The sequence below is a fragment of the Papaver somniferum genome, unplaced genomic scaffold (assembly GCF_003573695.1).
Source record: "Papaver somniferum cultivar HN1 unplaced genomic scaffold, ASM357369v1 unplaced-scaffold_150, whole genome shotgun sequence".
In the NCBI taxonomy this organism is placed as follows: domain Eukaryota; kingdom Viridiplantae; phylum Streptophyta; class Magnoliopsida; order Ranunculales; family Papaveraceae; genus Papaver; species Papaver somniferum.
This window is the reverse complement of record NW_020624377.1, coordinates 4,766,452-4,784,924: the sequence shown is the minus strand read 5'-3', so window position 1 is coordinate 4,784,924 and position 18,473 is coordinate 4,766,452. Positions and strand designations below refer to the sequence as shown.

At 37.5% G+C, this 18,473-nt stretch overlaps 1 protein-coding gene, 1 long non-coding RNA gene and 1 pseudogene across 4 annotated transcripts; 2 read left to right on the top strand and 1 right to left on the bottom strand.

Moving 5' to 3' along the window:
* The first annotated feature begins 4,109 nt into the window (after positions 1–4,109).
* On the top strand, positions 4,110–7,033 carry LOC113336185 (7-deoxyloganetin glucosyltransferase-like). Its single transcript, XM_026582172.1, has 3 exons — positions 4,110–4,384; positions 5,434–5,651; positions 5,767–7,033. The coding sequence occupies exons 1-3, from the start codon at positions 4,110–4,112 to the stop codon at positions 6,714–6,716; spliced, it is 1,443 nt and encodes a 480-aa protein (XP_026437957.1). The 3' UTR covers positions 6,717–7,033.
* A 211-nt stretch (positions 7,034–7,244) lies between these two features.
* LOC113336186 lies at positions 7,245–9,531 on the bottom strand. 3 transcript variants are annotated; one of them, XR_003353646.1, is made up of 3 exons: positions 9,399–9,531; positions 8,206–8,517; positions 7,245–7,827 (listed from the first exon to the last, which is right to left on the bottom strand). It is a non-coding gene; the product is annotated as an uncharacterized LOC113336186 (long non-coding RNA). The 3 variants fall into 3 exon arrangements; XR_003353644.1 differs by having other exon boundaries at positions 8,249–8,517; XR_003353645.1 differs by having other exon boundaries at positions 8,249–8,924; positions 9,399–9,500.
* On the top strand, positions 7,545–9,404 carry LOC113336184 (annotated as a pseudogene).
* Positions 9,532–18,473: the final 8,942 nt, after the last annotated feature.

Here is an 18,473-nt window from a genome sequence, read left to right as displayed (position 1 = left end):
TGATTTCTCCACCTTGGAATGAAATCTCGACATTCACCTTCCACGCCTTCATATTCTACTGCCTTCAATCACCCGGAGGTGCCAATCATCCGTAGATGCTTCAATTCCACTAAAGGACTTCAATACTTCACTCACCCATAGGTGCCAACCATCCGAAGATGTTTCACTTCCATAAAAGGACTTCAATACTTCACTCACCCGTAGGTGTCACCCATCCGAAGATGTTTCAATCCCTCATAGGGCTTCAATTCTCCAATCATCTGATGATGCCTTCATACTTCAATCATCCTAAAGATGCTGCACTCCCACAAATGGGCTTCAATTTTTCATTCATCCGAAGACGTTGCACTGGTACAATTTCCAAAATCCTTGTCTAAGGTTCAAATGTGTCAACCGACACCAACACACCAAATGGTGTTTCAAGTTCCTTTTAAGGATGCAATGTGCTTCACAAATTCGATCCCATGTTAGGGCTGCAACTGTGTCTTAAAAGACACCAACATACTAATGCACCTAAAGATGCTGCAAACGTAAGTCATTGATTTAGTTCAAGATGGACAATCTTAAACATCACCAATTCTTTCGTAACTTTGCTGATTTCTCAAAAATTCCAGTTATCTATGAATTCCTGATGCGTCTTCAACTTTATAGATTCTCACATGCACATATTCTTCAAACTTGCAAGATTCAATTCTTTGCACATTTGCTTCAACTTGTAGGATATAGTCTTTGACTTCAACTGATCACTTCACTTGTCAAATTTGAGCTCTTCCTCCATCCTACTTCTTCAAATTCCAACACTTCGTCTTTACATGCGGAGTTCAATATCATCACATCCAACTGTATGGTGTACCCCTCATACCGACGAAGTTCTCTTCAAAAGATGAAATAATTCATACCTTACAAAGATGCAGTCTTTGTAAGTTCCCAAACATCTTTGTGAACACATTCCAATATTCCATATGTGGTGATATTCATGATATTTTCATATCTTCAAAAAACTAGAATTTTCTACTTCAACTGCAAGCTTGATTTTTTCTCCACTTTCGTACAATGTTCGCAAAATCCTAAACTGCATGATTCTGCGTTCTTCAAATTCATGCCTTAACTGCATGATTTAGTCTTCAAATGTATTCGATTGCGCACTATCTAACGCTTCTACTTCTACATTCAACAATAAAGATTTTCATTCTCAATCCTTTCACCACTGCTACTGCATTGGAAAAGCTTCTTCAATACTCCACCGTTTAAACAACTTTAAACCCCACGGAGTCAAATGAATCTAATCGATTTCAGAATCTTCTTCAAACTTCGATACACACCGGATAACTTCAAACTTCTCGAGTTGCACCTAAATACTTCAAACGAATGTTTAACATCTTCAAATTCAAACTCCAACTCCTAAAAGTCGGAAACCATTCCCTAGAGGATGCACATGATACACAAACATTCAGACACTCGAGAAATTCCGGATATTCTTCATCAACACTAGATCTTCACGTTCCAACATTCACGTCTGAACTTGAAACTTCTTTCATGTTTTCCAATGCTTTTTCTTATGACAAAAAGCAATTCAATTCAATTCACATACCGTATTCTTCAAATAGTTTGCGATTTCTTCGCTTAACTACATTCTTCACATGTAGTATTGTACCTTACAATTGTGAAGTGCCACAATGATGATACCTTGTTCTTTGCATCCAAGTTTTCGCCTCGAAAAATGTAACATATCCACATGACCAGTCTGTTTTTCCACCACGGTCTTGCACTTCTTCAACTTGATGATTTCAAAATAAAAATACCTTTATTCTCCGCAAAATATCATCAAAACAACAAAAATAACAAACCACCTAGCTCCTCTTTCAAAAACAGTAAGTCAAAGAGGTGCCTGCAAACGTCTGAATGGATGATTCAAATGTACCGATATTCAACGGTATCAAAAAATTTTGCTCCTACATTGTTGTGTAAACAACAAAAGCCTGCAGAAATCCAATGCTCATAAGCTTAATCTACAAGTAAGCTTCAAACTCAACACACTAAAATAAACCCTTTTTCAATCATATGCCCAAGGACATGCCAAAAAATTGTGTTCACTTCATCTTCAATTTCTTCTCTTCAAAACAGAATAAGAAAACTACAGCTCCACCACACACAATATCTCCATATAGGAAATCCAATTACCACGTCTTTATTCGATCATCAACAATGCAATATGCTTATAGCCACCTGCTTCAAGCACTTCTTCGTGAAATCAAACTCTTCAACCAGAATTTATCAACCTTCCACTGTTTCCCTCGCAACACTAAGACATTCAAATGATCGATATTTCTCACGTGAAACCTACTAATAGACTTCTGCAATCCTCGCTACACCATGCAACTGAGGCAAACTTGAGTTTAACTTATTCTTCAATTCCTTCGACTATGTCAAGGACAACATGATCGAACTAATGATAACCGGTAATATTCACAATCGTTCCCCTTGATACTTTGAACAATTCTAAGGATCTTTGACGAATTCAATGTTTGCATCTTTACCGCTTCCAGCGTACAAACCATTCTACTTGTACTTCAAACACGATACTCTTGTTTCCTAGCAACTTGGCTTGCAAAACAAGCACATTCAAACGGAAAACCGACTAGGTGTTCCCAAATAGTCCACAAAAGTCTCAAACAAACGAGGTAAAGACAAAAAACCAACTAAACACCTTTATCAAACTAGTTAATAAGGTTATGGAAATACTTACTCGAAACTATGCAAAATACATAGAGTTTATACCTCAAGAAGTATTCCAACGTCACATCCTCCCTTCATGTAGAGCTTCAACTTCAAAAGTGTATCAATCAACAATCAACGAATGTGAAACACTTCAAATAAATTCGTTTATGAGTAATTGATGCTTCAAATGGTGCTGTCAAATCAGAAAATCCACCTCTTCACCTTGATGCAATTCAAACGATCTTGTTTCTAAGATTCTTCATATGAGGTTGTATAACAATTTTCTAAATTCCAACGTAACTCTGATTTTCAAATCGACATAACTTGATTCTACAACATGCCTATTGATGCATCTTCTTCTAGGCTTTTACTTCAACATCTATGTCTTCTTCCATAAACCCTCCCACGTTTTCTGACGAAACTGTTACAACTTTGCACTATAGTTCTAAAACTGTCACCAATCTTCACCACAAGTTTTCAGAACTATCACGATTCTTCTACCACAAATTTCAGTCAAAAAACGTCACCTTGTCTTTGTGTTCTTCTTCAAATTTGACATCTTCTTTGATATCTTCACATACCGTTTCTGACCCAATTCAAACGAGCAAACTCTAGATTTCAAGAACCTAGACCTAAGATCTGATACCAGTTTGTTGTGCCGAGAGGTTCATATTGTTCCTCAAGGCATTCCAGGATCCGACATCAAAAACGAAAACTAAACATTCAACGGAAGCTAATGCACATATAACACACAAGACACAAAGATTTACGTGGTTCGGCAATGGCTTATGTCCACGGGCAGCAGAAATTCACTTATTCATATATCAGAGAATACACAATGCACATGACACTCGACACCCGTTCTTCTTCTTCACATTCTCAACTCACCTTCAACTCTCTCCCAACTCCCCAGCCCAAAACTATGAGAGGATCTACATCTTTCTAATGGAAATATTACTTCTCTTCTTTGTGAGGAGATGTCTACAACCTAAGGGTTTCAACAATATTGATGTAGATGATGTAGATACCTATAACCTAAAGGTTATGCCTTTATTTATAGGCTTACAATATTTCAAATAGGAAACCAAGCTTTACTCTAATTAGGAAATCCAAACTAGCTAAGATAGGAACCCCTTGTTTAGATAGAAGTCTAAACACATTCCAAAAATCAGTAAAAACTGATTTAGGAAATCACACTGATGTGTCCTAAAAATCGAGCCAATATCCAACACTACGAGAGATTGTTTACATGGTTGAAAGATATCCACAACACTATTGTGGTATAACTGACATACACGACAACCTATTGAATTTCTATAAAAATGCGAAAGCTAGCAGTAATCTCCCCAACAGTACAAAGAGCGAGAGAGACAGAGAGAGAGAGAAACAACATGGAGAAGATTCATGTGGTTTGCATACCATACCCAGTTCAGAGCCACATAAGCTCCATGATGAAGCTAGCTAAGATTCTTCAATTTCAAATAACCTTTGTAAACACAGAATTCAATCATCAACGTTTACTAAATGCAAGAGGACCAGATGCGGTTAAAGGCTTAGCTGATTTTCGTTTCGAAACAATCTCTGACGGTCTTCCACCACCAAGCAATCCTAATGTCAGCCAAGATATCCTAACCCTGTGCATGTCAACAAAAAAGAACTGCTTAGAACCTTTTCGAAAGAACCCTGATTTTGGGCATACCAAAATCTTTCAAGGCATACCACATGAAGACAAAAAAAGGTTGTGAAATAGCAAAATCAGATTACCCCTTAACCCAAACTTTTTTTAATGGCAACTCTGCCCTTTACGGTTAGTGTTAGTAATATTGATTAGTGATTAAATATTTTGTTTAGTGATTAAGATAATTTTCAGAATTATAAAAGGTTGTTTAGATGATTTTTTTGATCATGGTTCGGCGAAACATGTTGAGGTTCGGCTCACATCTATGAGCCGAATCTACCAATTGATGAACGGTTCGGCTCACATCTATGAGCCGAACAACATCCTGAATAGCCCAGAAAAATAATAATTACTGGTTCGGCTTATATTTCGAAAATTGTATGAGCCGAACATCAATTTGTTATTTTTTGGGTTAAAATATTGTTATTGGTTCGGCACATATTGAGAATATCGTAATAGCCGAACCTCATAAATCTGCTAGGTTCGGCACATATTATGATTATCGAATATGCCGAACCCCTATGCATCTCTATCTGTGACTAGGTTCGGCTTGAAATTTCATAAAATTTTAAGCCGAATTGTTCATATAACTTACATGAAGCTTTTGTGATGAACCAGTAATTATTCAGTTTCTGGTTCAATTGGTGGTTGATTTTCAGTTTCTACACCTTCATCTTCAATTGGTTCTTCTTCTTCAATTGATGGATTAGAAGACGATTTGGTTTGCCTAGTCCCTAGTTTTCTTTGTACGAGTCATTATTTGGTTGAGTTTAATCGACGATCAAATTTTTACGAATCGACAATTAATCACAATGATGAATTTTTTTTTTCGCAGGAGGGGGAAGTGTTCGGCTAGAGGAGGAAGAAGAAGAAGAGATGTTAAGGGAAACTGATTTTGATTAGAAAACTGATTTTAATTTTTTATATTAAGGGTATATAGGTAATTGAAATACCCATAGGGTACCCCTTATAAGGTCACCCAAGATGGGACTATTGCTTTGTATGCCTTGAAAGATTTTGGTATGCCCAAAATCATGGTTCTTTCGAAATCTTATTCATAGACTAAACAATACTACATATTCAAATGTCCCTCCTGTGAGTTGTATTGTTTCTGATGGTATTATGAGCTTCACTCTACAAGCTGCTAAAGAGTTTGGAATTCCAGTTTTCTTATACTGGCCTGTCAGCTTTTGCGCCTTTGTTTGTATTCTGCACTTCCCTAATCTTATCCAAAGAGGTCTTGTTCCACTCAAAGGTATGCAAAATCAATATACAACTGGTACTGAAAAGCTACCAATATTTACATACTTATGGACTATATGTATTGTATTTTGAACTTTTGAATTATTGACTTACTGTGTGAACTGCAGGCGAGAGTTACCTAACAAATGGGTACATGGAGAACACACTAGTTGACTGGATTCCAGGTGTAAAAGATATCAGATTTAAAGATTTACCTAGTCCTGTTCGAACTACGAATCCAAATGATCCAATGCTTGATTTTATAACCCGAGAAACTGGAAGAACTCATGATGCTGCAGCCTTGATATTCAATACATTCGATGCCCTGGAGATGGAGGTTTTGGATGCACTCAAGTCTGAGTTACCACTGCCCCCTGTTTACACCGTCGGTCCTCTTCATTTACTCCTCAATCAGATACCTTTAAGTGAGTCGCAATCTCTTGGATCTAATCTGTGGAAAGAAGATACAGAGTGTATGAAATGGCTTGATTCCAAAGAACCTAAATCAGTTGTGTATGTGAATTTTGGCAGCATCACTGTTATGACACCTCAACAACTCGTTGAATTCGCATGGGGACTAGCAAACAGTAAACATAATTTCTTGTGGATTATAAGACCTGATCTTGTGGATGGTGAGTCGGCTACCTTGCCACCTGAATTTGCATTAGAAATTAAAGAAAGAGGACTACTAGCAAGTTGGTGCCCGCAAGAAGATGTCCTAAATCATGCATCAATAGCTGGATTCTTGACACATTGTGGTTGGAATTCAACTCTCGAAAGCTTGAGTTGTGGGGTTCCGATGATCTCTTGGCCGTTTTTTGCAGAGCAACATACAAACTGCAGGTACTTATGTAAGCACTGGGAAGTCAGTATGGAGATCAATAGCAATGTTGAGAGATCTGAAGTTGAGAGGTTAGTGAGAGAGTTAATGGAAGGGGAGAAAGGTAAGAAAATGAAGAAAAAAGCCATGGAGTGGAAGAAGAAAGCAGTGGAAGCCACCTCACCTGGTGGTTCGTCTTATGTTACTATAGACAAGATTGTAAGCAAAATACTTGCGAGCAAAATTACAGACCAATAAACCAAATGATTTTCTGGAGTCGGGGTTCAAGTAGATTACACATACAACTAGCTGAATATTCCTATTTACATTCTCCATTCTGGTAACATTTATCAGGAAATATGTAATTTTCAAGTATGAGTATCAAATCTGTGAGGTCTAATAATAAGCTTGTAAAATCAGGATTTCATGTGTTTTTAATTTTTGAATACTATTCTAGTTTTCGGCATTCAAAAACATAAATCAAGTGTTATACTTGAAAGGTAATGAATGACCTTACCTGAAGAAGCGAAAATCCTATGAGTAATCCAGCTCTTCCATGTCAGGATCACTCATAAAATGCTATTCATTTTAAGCACATAGAACCAGTCAATAACTACATTACCCTTCTTGCTTTAAAGTGAGATATTAATAGAACTCAATAAACAACAAAATCGAAGAACAACACAACAAGTACTTGCAATTTAATGGAGTTCTGTAAGAAGGATCTAATTGCTCGTAATCTAATAGACATCACAAGCCCATGAAAAAAATTAAAGAGTCACCAGATTGCATTTTTACTTTTAAAATGTCGGCTGGAGAGAGAGCCAGAGATTAAAATTGTCACTCTCAATACATTTAAACGATAATAGTCCCGCCCCGCTATAAAATGTCGGCTGGAGGGACGCGGTGCAATATCGTTTATCTATCAATACACGTTTAGTTATACGAGATTGTTTACATGGCTGAAAGATATCCACAACACAAAAGTTGTGGTATACCTGAAACACACAAAAACCTATTATTTTCCTATAAAAATGTGAAAGCTAGCAGTAATCTCCCCAACACTACAGAGAAAGAGAGAGAGAGAGACTGAGACAGAGAGACAAAGATTAACAGCATGGAGAAGATTCATGTGGTTTGCATACCATACCCAGTTCAGAGCCACATAAGCTCCATGATGAAGCTAGCTAAGATTCTTCATTTCAGAGGGTTTCAAATAACCTTTGTAAACACAGAATTCAATCATCGGCGTTTACTAAATGCAAGAGGGCCAGATTCGCTTATAGGCTTACATGATTTTCGTTTTGAAACCATCCCCGACGGTCTTCCACCACCAACCAATCCAAATGCCAGCCAAGATATCCCAACCCTGTGCATGTCAACACAAAAGAACTGCTTAGAACCTTTACGAAATCTTATCCATAGACTAAACAATACCAAATATTCAAATGTCCCTCCAGTGAGTTGTATTGTTTCTGATGGTATTATGAGCTTCACTCTACAAGCTGCTAAAGAGTTTGGAATTCCAAATTATTTATACTGGCCTGTCAGCTTTTGTGTCTTTGTTTGTCTTCTGCAATTCACTAATCTCATCCAAAGAGGTCTTGTTCCACTCAAAGGTACGCAGAATCAATATAAAACTGGTACTGAAAATCTATCAACATTTATAATTTTATATACTTCATAGACTATGTGTACAGTATTTTGAACTTTTTGAAGAATTATCTGAACTGCAGATGAGAGTTACCTAAGAAACGGGTACATGGAAAACACAGCAGTTGACTGGATACCTGGTATACAAGACATCAGACTCAAAGATTTTCCTAGCTTTGTTCGGACAACCGATCCCAATGATGCCATGTTCGATTTTTTTAAGGGAGAAGCTGAAAGAAATTCCAATGCTACAGCCTTGATTTTCAATACCTTTGCTGCCCTGGAGATGGAAGTTTTGGATGCACACATGTCTCAGTTGCCACTGCCGCCTATTTACACCGTTGGACCTCTTCATTCACTCCTCAATCAGTTTCCTTTGAGTGAGTCACAGTCACTTGGATCAAATCTGTGGAAAGAAGATACAGAGTGATTGAAATGGCTTGACTCCAAAGAACCTAACTCAGTTGTGTATGTTAATTTCGGGAGCATCACTGTTATGACACCCCAACAACTTACCGAATTTGCATGGGGACTAGCAAACAGTAAACATAATTTCTTATGGGTCATAAGACCAGATCTGGTAATTGGGGAGTCAGCTACTTTGCCACCTGAATTTGCAGAAGAAATTAAAGAAAGAGGACTACTAGCAAGTTGGTGCCCGCAAGAAGATGTTCTAAATCACACATCAATAGCTGGATTCTTGACGCACTGTGGTTGGAATTCAACTCTTGAAAGTTTGAGTTGTGGAGTTCCGGTTATCTATTGGCCATTCTGCGGGGACCAACAAACAAACTGCTGGTACTTATGTAAGCACTGGGAAGTCCGTATGGAGATCCATAGCAATGTTGAGAGAGATGAAGTTGAGAGGTTAGTGAGAGAGTTAATGGAAGGGGAGAAGGGTAAGAAGATGAAGAAAAAAGCCATGGAGTGGAAGAAAAAAGCAGTGAAAGCCACCTCACCTGGTGGTTCGTCTTATGTTACTATAGACAAGATCGTAAGCAAAATACTTGCTAGCAAAATTACAGACCAATAAACCTAATGATTGTCTGGAGTCGGGGTTCAAGTGGAATTATACATACAATTAGCTGAATATTCCTATTTACATTCTCCATTCAGATAAAATTTATCACGAAATATGTAATTTACAAGTATGAGTATCAAATCTGTGAGGTCTAATAAGCTTGTAGATCAGCATTTCATGAGTTTAATTTGTGAACCGTATTCTAGTTTTCGGCAATCAAAAACATAAATCAAGTGTTATACTTGAAAGATAATCAATCAACTTACTTGAATAAGCGAAATCCGATGAGCAGTCCAGTACCTCCATTCTTTCTATAGATATTGCAGTACCAGCAGCAACTCCGTACTGGAATAGATGGAATATCTTTGAAGAGATGAAATCGATAGGGCGGAAACTGAGATTAGAACCATGTGTTTAGAAAGAGAAATTAGTAGGGGTTTAAGGATTTAGCATAATGCGGAAAAATCTGAAGATGAACTTGTAAAATTGTGTTTGACATTGTAATTTGCTCAAACCATAACCTCATTAGACTTTGATCGTGGTTCTACGAGCAGTGTACTGGAGACCTAATTTGGGTTCTGCTGTTTTCCTTTTCTTTTCTTTTTTTTCCTTTCCGGCTTTTTGTTTTGGATTTATTTACATTTTAAGCCTAAGGTGTTGTCACCCACATTTTAAGGTCATGAAATAACAACCTATATGACCCCTTATCTATATTTTCTCTAATGTCTAATCTACCCTTAATTTGATTAGTGTTAATTAAATTGATTTAGCTAATTAATCAGTCTTAGTGAATCGATTAGCCTAATAAAAACATTAATCTTATACAAATCAAAACTTGATATTTTTGAGTTTTGAAGAAGGAAAATGGTGATTTGGGTGAAATTTTGAAGACAAATGACAAATTTTGAAGACAAATGACGAAACCCTTTATCACAAAACTCAAGATAACCTTATAATCAACTCCGAACATCGATTTTATGAGTTCAAATCAGTCGGAAATCTGAAGAAAAAAAATATGGAATTTTCTGCCATAACGGTTGGGTAAACTTGTCGACCCGGCCGAAAACAAACACCACGGTTGGGATATTATTAATACCCGGACATAAAACATGAGAACGGTTGGGAAGTAAGGAACTCCCAGTCGTAATTACAATAATCGGACAGGAATATACGAACTTTTGGCCGTTATTCTTCCCTAAATTACCTAAGTCTGCAAAACGGATGTTTTACCAAACATTCCCGGCCGTAATTAAATTTGAAAGTTGGGAAATTTTTTGATTCAACATGAATTCTTAATACGATTGAAAATTACTAACAAATTCACTAACTAGACCATAATAAAACTCATTAAATGCTTGATATATCCCCATTACAAAGATGGTTTTAATAACACGAAGTCTTTGATGATGGAGAATTGAGCTTCCAAGTTGAAATCATAACCTTTCCATTTTCTCCACTTTCTTAGCTTGAGCTGCGACTTCTCTATCAGTCTCATCTTTAAGTCGAACTTGGTTGCACATACGACGTAAAGCCATATATTCTTCCACTTTTTTGCGTATGTCTGAAAATCGAATATACAATTCAACCCCATCGCGGTTGTTAGTGTTACCTGTTTCACCACAAAAATTCTCGAAAATATTACTCCAATACGATTGACTTGGTAAACCACGTTTCTTTCGTTCTTCTCCCTTCTTTGGATAGCATAGTACAAAATTTTTGCAAAGAGATAAGTCTTCTTCCAAAGTGAAGTTGGGTTTATCCTTTGAGTACATTGTATTGAGTTTGTAGGAGTTTTGGTGGAGATTATTGATGTAGGTGTGATTTTGATTTTGAATGGGTGGTTATAGAGAGGTAGTGGAGTTATTTCAAGTTTAAATAATTGGTTGAACAACTAGAACCTTCTATAGATCAGTCTTCCAACGGATATATTTTTCAAAATTCAAAAAACTAGCCGATTTGAAGTGGTACAAGTGAAACTATAGATACTTACGGCTGGGAAATTCAAGGCACATCCAGCCGTAATTCTGTGTGACATGCAGAGTTGGTGTCTGCCAGAGTTACGGTTGGGATTCCTGGTCGTATACCTGTTTTTTTACTATTGATCAGAAAAACGGCTGGGATTCCTGTCCGGGAAAAGAATTACGTCTAGGATATGCAGTCGTCGTGTAGGACTCTTTTTTTTGGGGTTTAACAGAGAAATATACGTCCAGGAATGTCCAAACCGTAAACACCGGCGGATGGGTTTCTCAACCGTTTAGATTGTAACGGCTAGGAAGTATCTAGGTCGACTAAGACGTAAATAAATTCACGTATATAAAACCTAACCGTGAAACAAGCACGGCTTGGAAACTTGGCCGTAAACATGACTCAATGTAGTTCAGGGAAGTCAGATCAAAAACGGGTAGGTATTTCCCAACTGTTGAAGTAAAACGAACGGGTTTCCTAACTGCGGGCAGTTTTACGGCTGGGAGTTCCTAACCGTTCTAGCTTTTACGGCTATCAAATTTTGTTTTTCAATATTTATGGGTATTTTCAGTTAGGTTTTGTGAAGCAACGACCTAGCCGAAAATGCCTGAAAAAAACAATGATGTTGTTTTTTTCCTTATTTTTCTTAGATTAAACACAAACACATTGAAAGACTAACATTAATTCATAAATGCAAAGTTATAAAAATCCATCCATATCAATCCTTAACCAAAGTAAAATGTTAAAGGCTTAGATAACAAAATATTCATGAAGTAAAATACTAAAAAACGAGTAGATTGTCATTCACTTGATTCCTCCCCAGAAGACTCTTGTAAAAACTCATCCAAATCGTCATGTTCAACAACTGGTTCTACAACTCTAGCCTTTTTACCTCCTTTTCCCTTACCGGCTTGAGTGGTATTCTTTTTACCTCCACCACGTCCACCTCGATCAGCATTTGTTCCACCACGGCCTTCTTTTTTTCCACATCGAGCACTTGTTCCAGCATGGCCTCCTTTTTTGCCGCCTTTTCCTTGCTTTGATGGAGCTTGCACGCGGGAGGGAGTATCCGAGTCGTCGCTAGAAGAAGGAGACCTAGCCCTCTTACTTCTCCTTGATCGGTCATCTTCTTGAGGATATAAACCTCAGGGAGTATTATGCCTTGAACTCGATTCCGAAGTAATCTTAGTTCAGGGACGGTTAACTGCTCTCTCGAATCAATCATACGGGTGATAACCTTGGACACCCAATGAACTCGTTCAACCTATTTTTCATATCAAATACACTTATTCATATCTAATCAACAAAAAAAAACATTTATAAACATCATTAATAGTATACGTACCACCATCCCCTCCCATTCATCTTGTTCATTTATCTCTTCCACTGATTTTGAACTCTCTTTCGCCGCTTTCTTCAAATATCGTTGCGCCTCGGGATCCACATTTTCCACATAAGGATGAGCCCACTCTTGATACCGTTCCATGTAATTGGCATCCGCTTCGGATGTCCCATGAGCACCTTCAAGCCCTCTTCTACTCATTTGGTTTGTCGGTTGGGAACGATCATTCCAATCTTCGACCGACGGATCTATTGTTGTTGCATACTTCAATCTGACTTCTTTGTCCTTAAATATGGAGTTGGCTACGCTCAGTGGAAAACGAGATTCTTGAGGTACAATTTTCTGGAAAAAACCTAATTGGCGGAGCGTTCTACGAGGATCCAAAATAACGAACCCGGTTGAATGAAACAAAGGTCCCGCATAGGTCACCACATTAGAAAATACTCTATCACCAACTTCCTCATCTCCATCCTCATCAAGTTTCAAATATAGATCAAAGTTCACATCATCAATTTTCAAAGCATCCAATTTTCTCCTCATTTCGATCATTTCGTTCTCCTTACCCTAGTGTTGGGTCCCTCCAAAGGGGTATCTTCCTCCTGTAGGTTTCTCTAGAGGCCAGTTTTTCTCCTTAGTAGGCCTCAAGGATTTGAAATGGTCGTAAACCCATGACTACGGAACAAAAATTAATCAATTAACACAAAAGTAAAATAAACCAACATTTGTTATATTAACACAAAACAAATACCTGGATAAGAGCAACACAACCCGTAATTTGTGTTATGTTCCACCTAGAAGCTTTGCAAAGATTCTCCATCACACTAGCAAGTAGGGCGGTGCCCCACGAGTACCTGGGAACCTCGTTTGTTTCTGGATCGAGACTGAGAGTCTTCAACCATTGCAAATAACAAGCATTGACCTTATTTCCTGAGAAATCTGGAAAAAAGACGGTCCCAAGAGCGTGAAACAAGTAAGCTATACCCGTATGTCTAGCTCTTTATGTGTCCATTATGATCTGTCCATTCCTGGTCTTACGGCCAGAATCCTCAAACTGCTCCCTCAGACGAACCAGGTTAATCTTCCTTGACTTATTAACTGTTTCATAAGTTTCAGCGGTTTATTAAATCCCCTTTTATCTATGGGAGCGGCTCCATAACCAATCTCAAACTCTTCTTCCGCTTTCTCTTTATCCCATCCAAGACAATGGTTAACCAAAACATAAAGCTCATCATAAGGTAGAGAATTGTTGAAACCCTGATGCACAGCCTTTCCTTCCAAAGCAAGATCGGTGATTTCCTTCACATCATCCGAAATAATATTCATCTCGCTGAATGAGAGTTGGAAAGTCATGGTTTCGGGCCAGAATCTTTCTCTAAAGTTGCAAACCGCGCCTCGATTTCGGACCATAACCCCGAAGCTTTTACCAAAGCTACCACATCTGGATGCTCACCCTCCAACGGCCAAAACTTTGGTTGTTGGTGCTTTAGTTTAGGGACCGCTTTATCAGGAAACTACAAATAATATAAAATTTTGGTTGTTACGATTGAATATCCATAATAAACTGAAAACAACATATATTAAGTTTGATTTATTACCTTTGCGGCACAGACTCTAGAAGCCCATGATGACTCGTAACCAATCAAGACGGAACGATCTCTTGGCGAACCCCAAGATCTCCCATTCTTCTTTTTAGGTAAAAACTCCATGGCATCAATTATATCTCTTGCTCTATCCTTTGGTGCATACTTCTTCTTTCCATCCTTCTTGTTCTTCTCAACCACTGCTTTACCTTTATCAAGAGCAGCACCACTAGAACTACCAACTTCAGCAACAACTACACCTTTATCAAGAGAAGCACTAGAAGTGGCAACTTCATTGACAGCAAGTACACCTTGATTTGCTACAAAAACAGTATCTACACCTTGATTTCCTACATCAACATCTACATTTCCTTCAGTAACAGCATCTACACTTTCATTTCCTAGAGCAACTTCACCTTGATTTCCTACAACGACATCTACATTTTCTTCAGTAACAGCATCTACACTTTCATTTCCTAGAGCAACTTCACCTTGATTTCCTACAACAACATCTACATTTCCTTCAGTAACAGCATCTACACTTTCATTTCCTAGAGCAACTTCACCTTGATTTCCTTCAGTAACAACAAGATCATCATTTCCTCCTGCAACTTCACTTGTATTCCTTGCGTTTGCACCCAATGATTTTCCGTGACGGGTTTGCGGAGTGGGCTCACTAGAAGGTGTTAATTCTGCTGATCTTCTCTTCCTCTTTTCTTCTTTTCTGTTCAAAGACAAACCATACCAAAATGCAAAAGAAGATAAGTCACAACGGCTGGGAAATCTAGGCAAAACCTAGACGAAAACAAAAACACGGCTAGGATGTGTACAAAGCTCCGGACGAAAACATAACTACGGATGGGATATTTATCGAAAGTCCAAGACGTAAATAAAAAACGTTTAGGATAAATAATAAATTCCAGCCGCAAATATAATAACGGATGGGAAGTTGATTTATCGACCAAGCCGTAAAAACCATAACGGCTGGGATTTTTTTTCTTTTCATTGATTTCTCATATTACGGATAAGAAGACCTAGACGCCTAATAAAATCGGCTAGGAAACTATTATTTACGGTTTGGAAAACCAATTACGGACAACAAAACCCAGACGTTACCACTACCGCTGAAAATGCATTCGAACTCAGAGACATATACGGCTAGGAAAGTCCCAACCGTGATTCAGTCTTTGCGGATGGGAAAATTCTTGGTCGTACGCATCGACCAGAATTACGGCTGGGTATTCAACAATTTCTTATCCGTGAAAATTAAAACGGTTGGGAGTTCTTATATCTCCCAACCGTGATACCTATTTACGGCTGGGAATCAAAGAACTCCTAGCCGTAATCAAATTCTGAAACTTTTTTTTCAGACCTAAAATCTTCGAAACCAACTGAAAGATCGAGAAAGAGCTTAAATAAACAGTGGGTATTTCGATTCGTACCTTATTGTTGTCATCTCAGGAGTCTGGGAGGCTGGTCCATCTTCTTTATTCAATTCCTCTTCATCTTCAGTTACCACTTCATTAGTTGAAGTTGGTTTCTCTGCTTCAATAGGAGGTTGATTCGAAGAAGAACGACCTAATTTTTCCTTTGCTTTCATGCTTTTATACAATGAGTTTAATCGACGACGTAATTTTTTTGAATCGACGATTAATCGTTGATGAACGGAGAAGAATGGAAGAAGAAGAAGAAGAAAAGAAGAGGGGCAGAGAAGAAGAAAGGGAATGAGGGGCAGTTTTTTTTTTCTCTTTTAACTCATTTGATTTTCAGGCTTTTTAACATTTAATGAAAAATCAGTTTTTTCTTTTAAATTTTTTTTTATTGGTTAGATTAATCAATTAATGGAAGGGTAGAAGTGTCTTAAATGAAAATATATGAGGGTGTTTTTGAACTTTCACATAAATCTGATCTCCCCCTATACCATTTAGTCTCCATCTAGCATTTTAAGTCCCCAAAGTCACACCCCCTCAAAGCCCCAATAATAGAGTTCTAAACCTTTATGGGCACTTGTCAGTTCGAATAGCCCCGTCTTCTATGCTGGCATGGCTATGTTTTTTTTCTTTTACTTTTTTTTTTTATTCAAAATTAATTTTCTGACACCATCTTTTTTTGTTTTTGTATAAGTCCGACTTATTTAAATGCGACTGTTGGCTCATTCGTCTGGATCTGACTCAATATGTTTGTGTTATAAGTCAGATTTGACACAAAAATATGCGAATCAGGGATTTAGTCTTGTAAATCAGATGAATCCCGTTACCTGGTTCAAACGGGTCTGAATCAGGAATTAGGTCTAAGAGCATGTTTGTTTTTTGCTGACTCGGGGTCTGGATCTGACTCGGGCACTAACTCAGTCCGAGTAAGATGTCAGACCGTTTGTTTTCTTTTTCGAGTTAGATCTGAGTCAGGCTAACCCCTGACTCGAACATGTTTTAGTCAGGTAATAAAACACCTGATTCATGGGAACAAACCACTGACTAATATTTTTGAATCAGATCTGACTAAAAAAACAAACATATTAAGTCAGATCGAGATAAGTCAAGTGATTTCAGTCAAATCTAAATGACAGACGAGTCAGGTAACTCAGGAGAAAACAATCAAGATCTAAGCCAAATAGAGAGCTAGAAAAGATTCAAAATAGAAAAAGAAACAATCAGACATCTGATTCACGTGGAATCAGGTGTTAACTGAGATCTTGCACAAAATCTTATGTTACTTTATCTTAGTCACTAATTACTTCACAGGATTTAAACCGGACACACACACCTCAAATCATAGCGACATATTGATCTGCCGTGTCGATATTGTTCAATAGGCATGGACAAAGCTACATAGGTGGGGGACACTAGTCCTCAGACTCCCCACTGGTTTTCTGAAGTGTTAAAAATTTGATTTAGAAAAGTTGCGTAAGTTTTTAAATTTTACTCTGAAAAAGAAAAATGATAGGTAAAAATGCTTAAAATTTGGAACTGCGTGCACCTGCTTAAAACTGATATGTTAACTTTAGACAAGATGATAGATTCCTGCTCTATCCCAGAATCCTGTCTTCGACTTATGATTTTCACACAAGTCACATATTAACACTAGATGATGCCGGAGAAATCATCCCGTATGGGTAGGACAATGAGACTGTTCATAAACAGTTGAGGAATTTAATTTAAAATGCGACTCTTTCTGGTCCAATGGATACTGGATTGTTAGTGACTGTGGTGCCAACCATATTGTGCTCAACCCCCAAATAACTCAAGAATAACGACCCGATGCTGCTGTAGTTGTCACCAGTAATGCATACACAGTTATAGTTATTCTAGTGTGACCACATTAGATATGTTTCCATAAAGTAAAATGTTATACGAACAATTAAATTGTAATCAGATTCTTTTCGATGGAGAAAAGAGGACTATGCTGAGGAGGATTGTACAGTATTAGAAGTACAGCAAACCAAAAAAATAGGCTTGCAACAGGAAGAAATTAATGACAAGAAGAAGCCAGAAGTCTGAACTTAAATGAACACTATACAGAAAGCAATCATGCTTTCCAGTCCTGCTTAAAATGCTTCTACTGGATCATTCGCGAACATTTTGCTTTTAAAAAAAGAACTTGGGAATTATGCTCTGCTCTGGTGCTGCTGGCGTTCGAATCAGTCGCCTGCGAAAGAGGTACATTAGAGAAATTTAAATAGAAACAGAAAATAAAGACAAGTGGGGAGAAGCAAACAAGAATACCCAAATGAATGTAAGGTTTGTTGGATTGTTATGACCTATAAGTGTGTCGAGTGCGAATGTGTGGGAGAAGTTTATGAGTATTGTTGTTGTTTATATAAACAATGTACAGATCTCAATATCAAGTTACTAAGAGCAGTTCCAATGGAATGAACAAACTATTAAGTTTGTTCATTTTGTTCCCACTATGGACTCAACAAACATGAAAAATGTGTGGGAGAAGTTTACGAGTATTGTTGTTGTTTATATAAACAATGTACAGATCTCAATATCAAGTTACTAAGAGCAGTTCCAATGGAATGAACAAACTATTAAGTTTGTTCATTTTGTTCCCACTATGGACTCAACAAACATGAAAAATGGATGTTCAAACAAATAAATTTGTTGGTTTGTTCATTGAGTTGGATAATGTAACGCGTGCTTGATGATAGACCGGGAAATCGTGCCACAGACGCGGAGGTGTAGGGAAGATCGTTGGAGTTGGAAAGAAGATCTCCCATTGCTTTTCTCTCTCCCAAACTTGATTATTATATTTAAGGTTTATTTTTTATTATTATATACATAATCCGTGGGACCCAATTCTTGTTAGTTTGTATAAATAAAATCATTAGTGGGACCTAACTCCTATTAGTTTATATAAATAAAATCATTAGTGGGGCCCAACTCTTATTAGTTTATATTAATAAAATCACTAGTGGGACCCTAAAATATCATATTTGTTCATTTTACCTTGTT

Excerpts from the sequence above, each read along its gene's own strand:
- LOC113336185 (XM_026582172.1), top strand. The coding sequence starts at position 4,110 with ATGGAGAAGATTCATGTGGTTTGCATACCATACCCAGTTCAGAGCCAC. Across the intron at positions 4,385-5,433 it reads ACAAAAAAGAACTGCTTAGA|GTTCTTTCGAAATCTTATTC; the intron begins ACCTTTTCGAAA and ends CCCAAAATCATG. Across the intron at positions 5,652-5,766 it reads AGGTCTTGTTCCACTCAAAG|GCGAGAGTTACCTAACAAAT; the intron begins GTATGCAAAATC and ends TGTGAACTGCAG.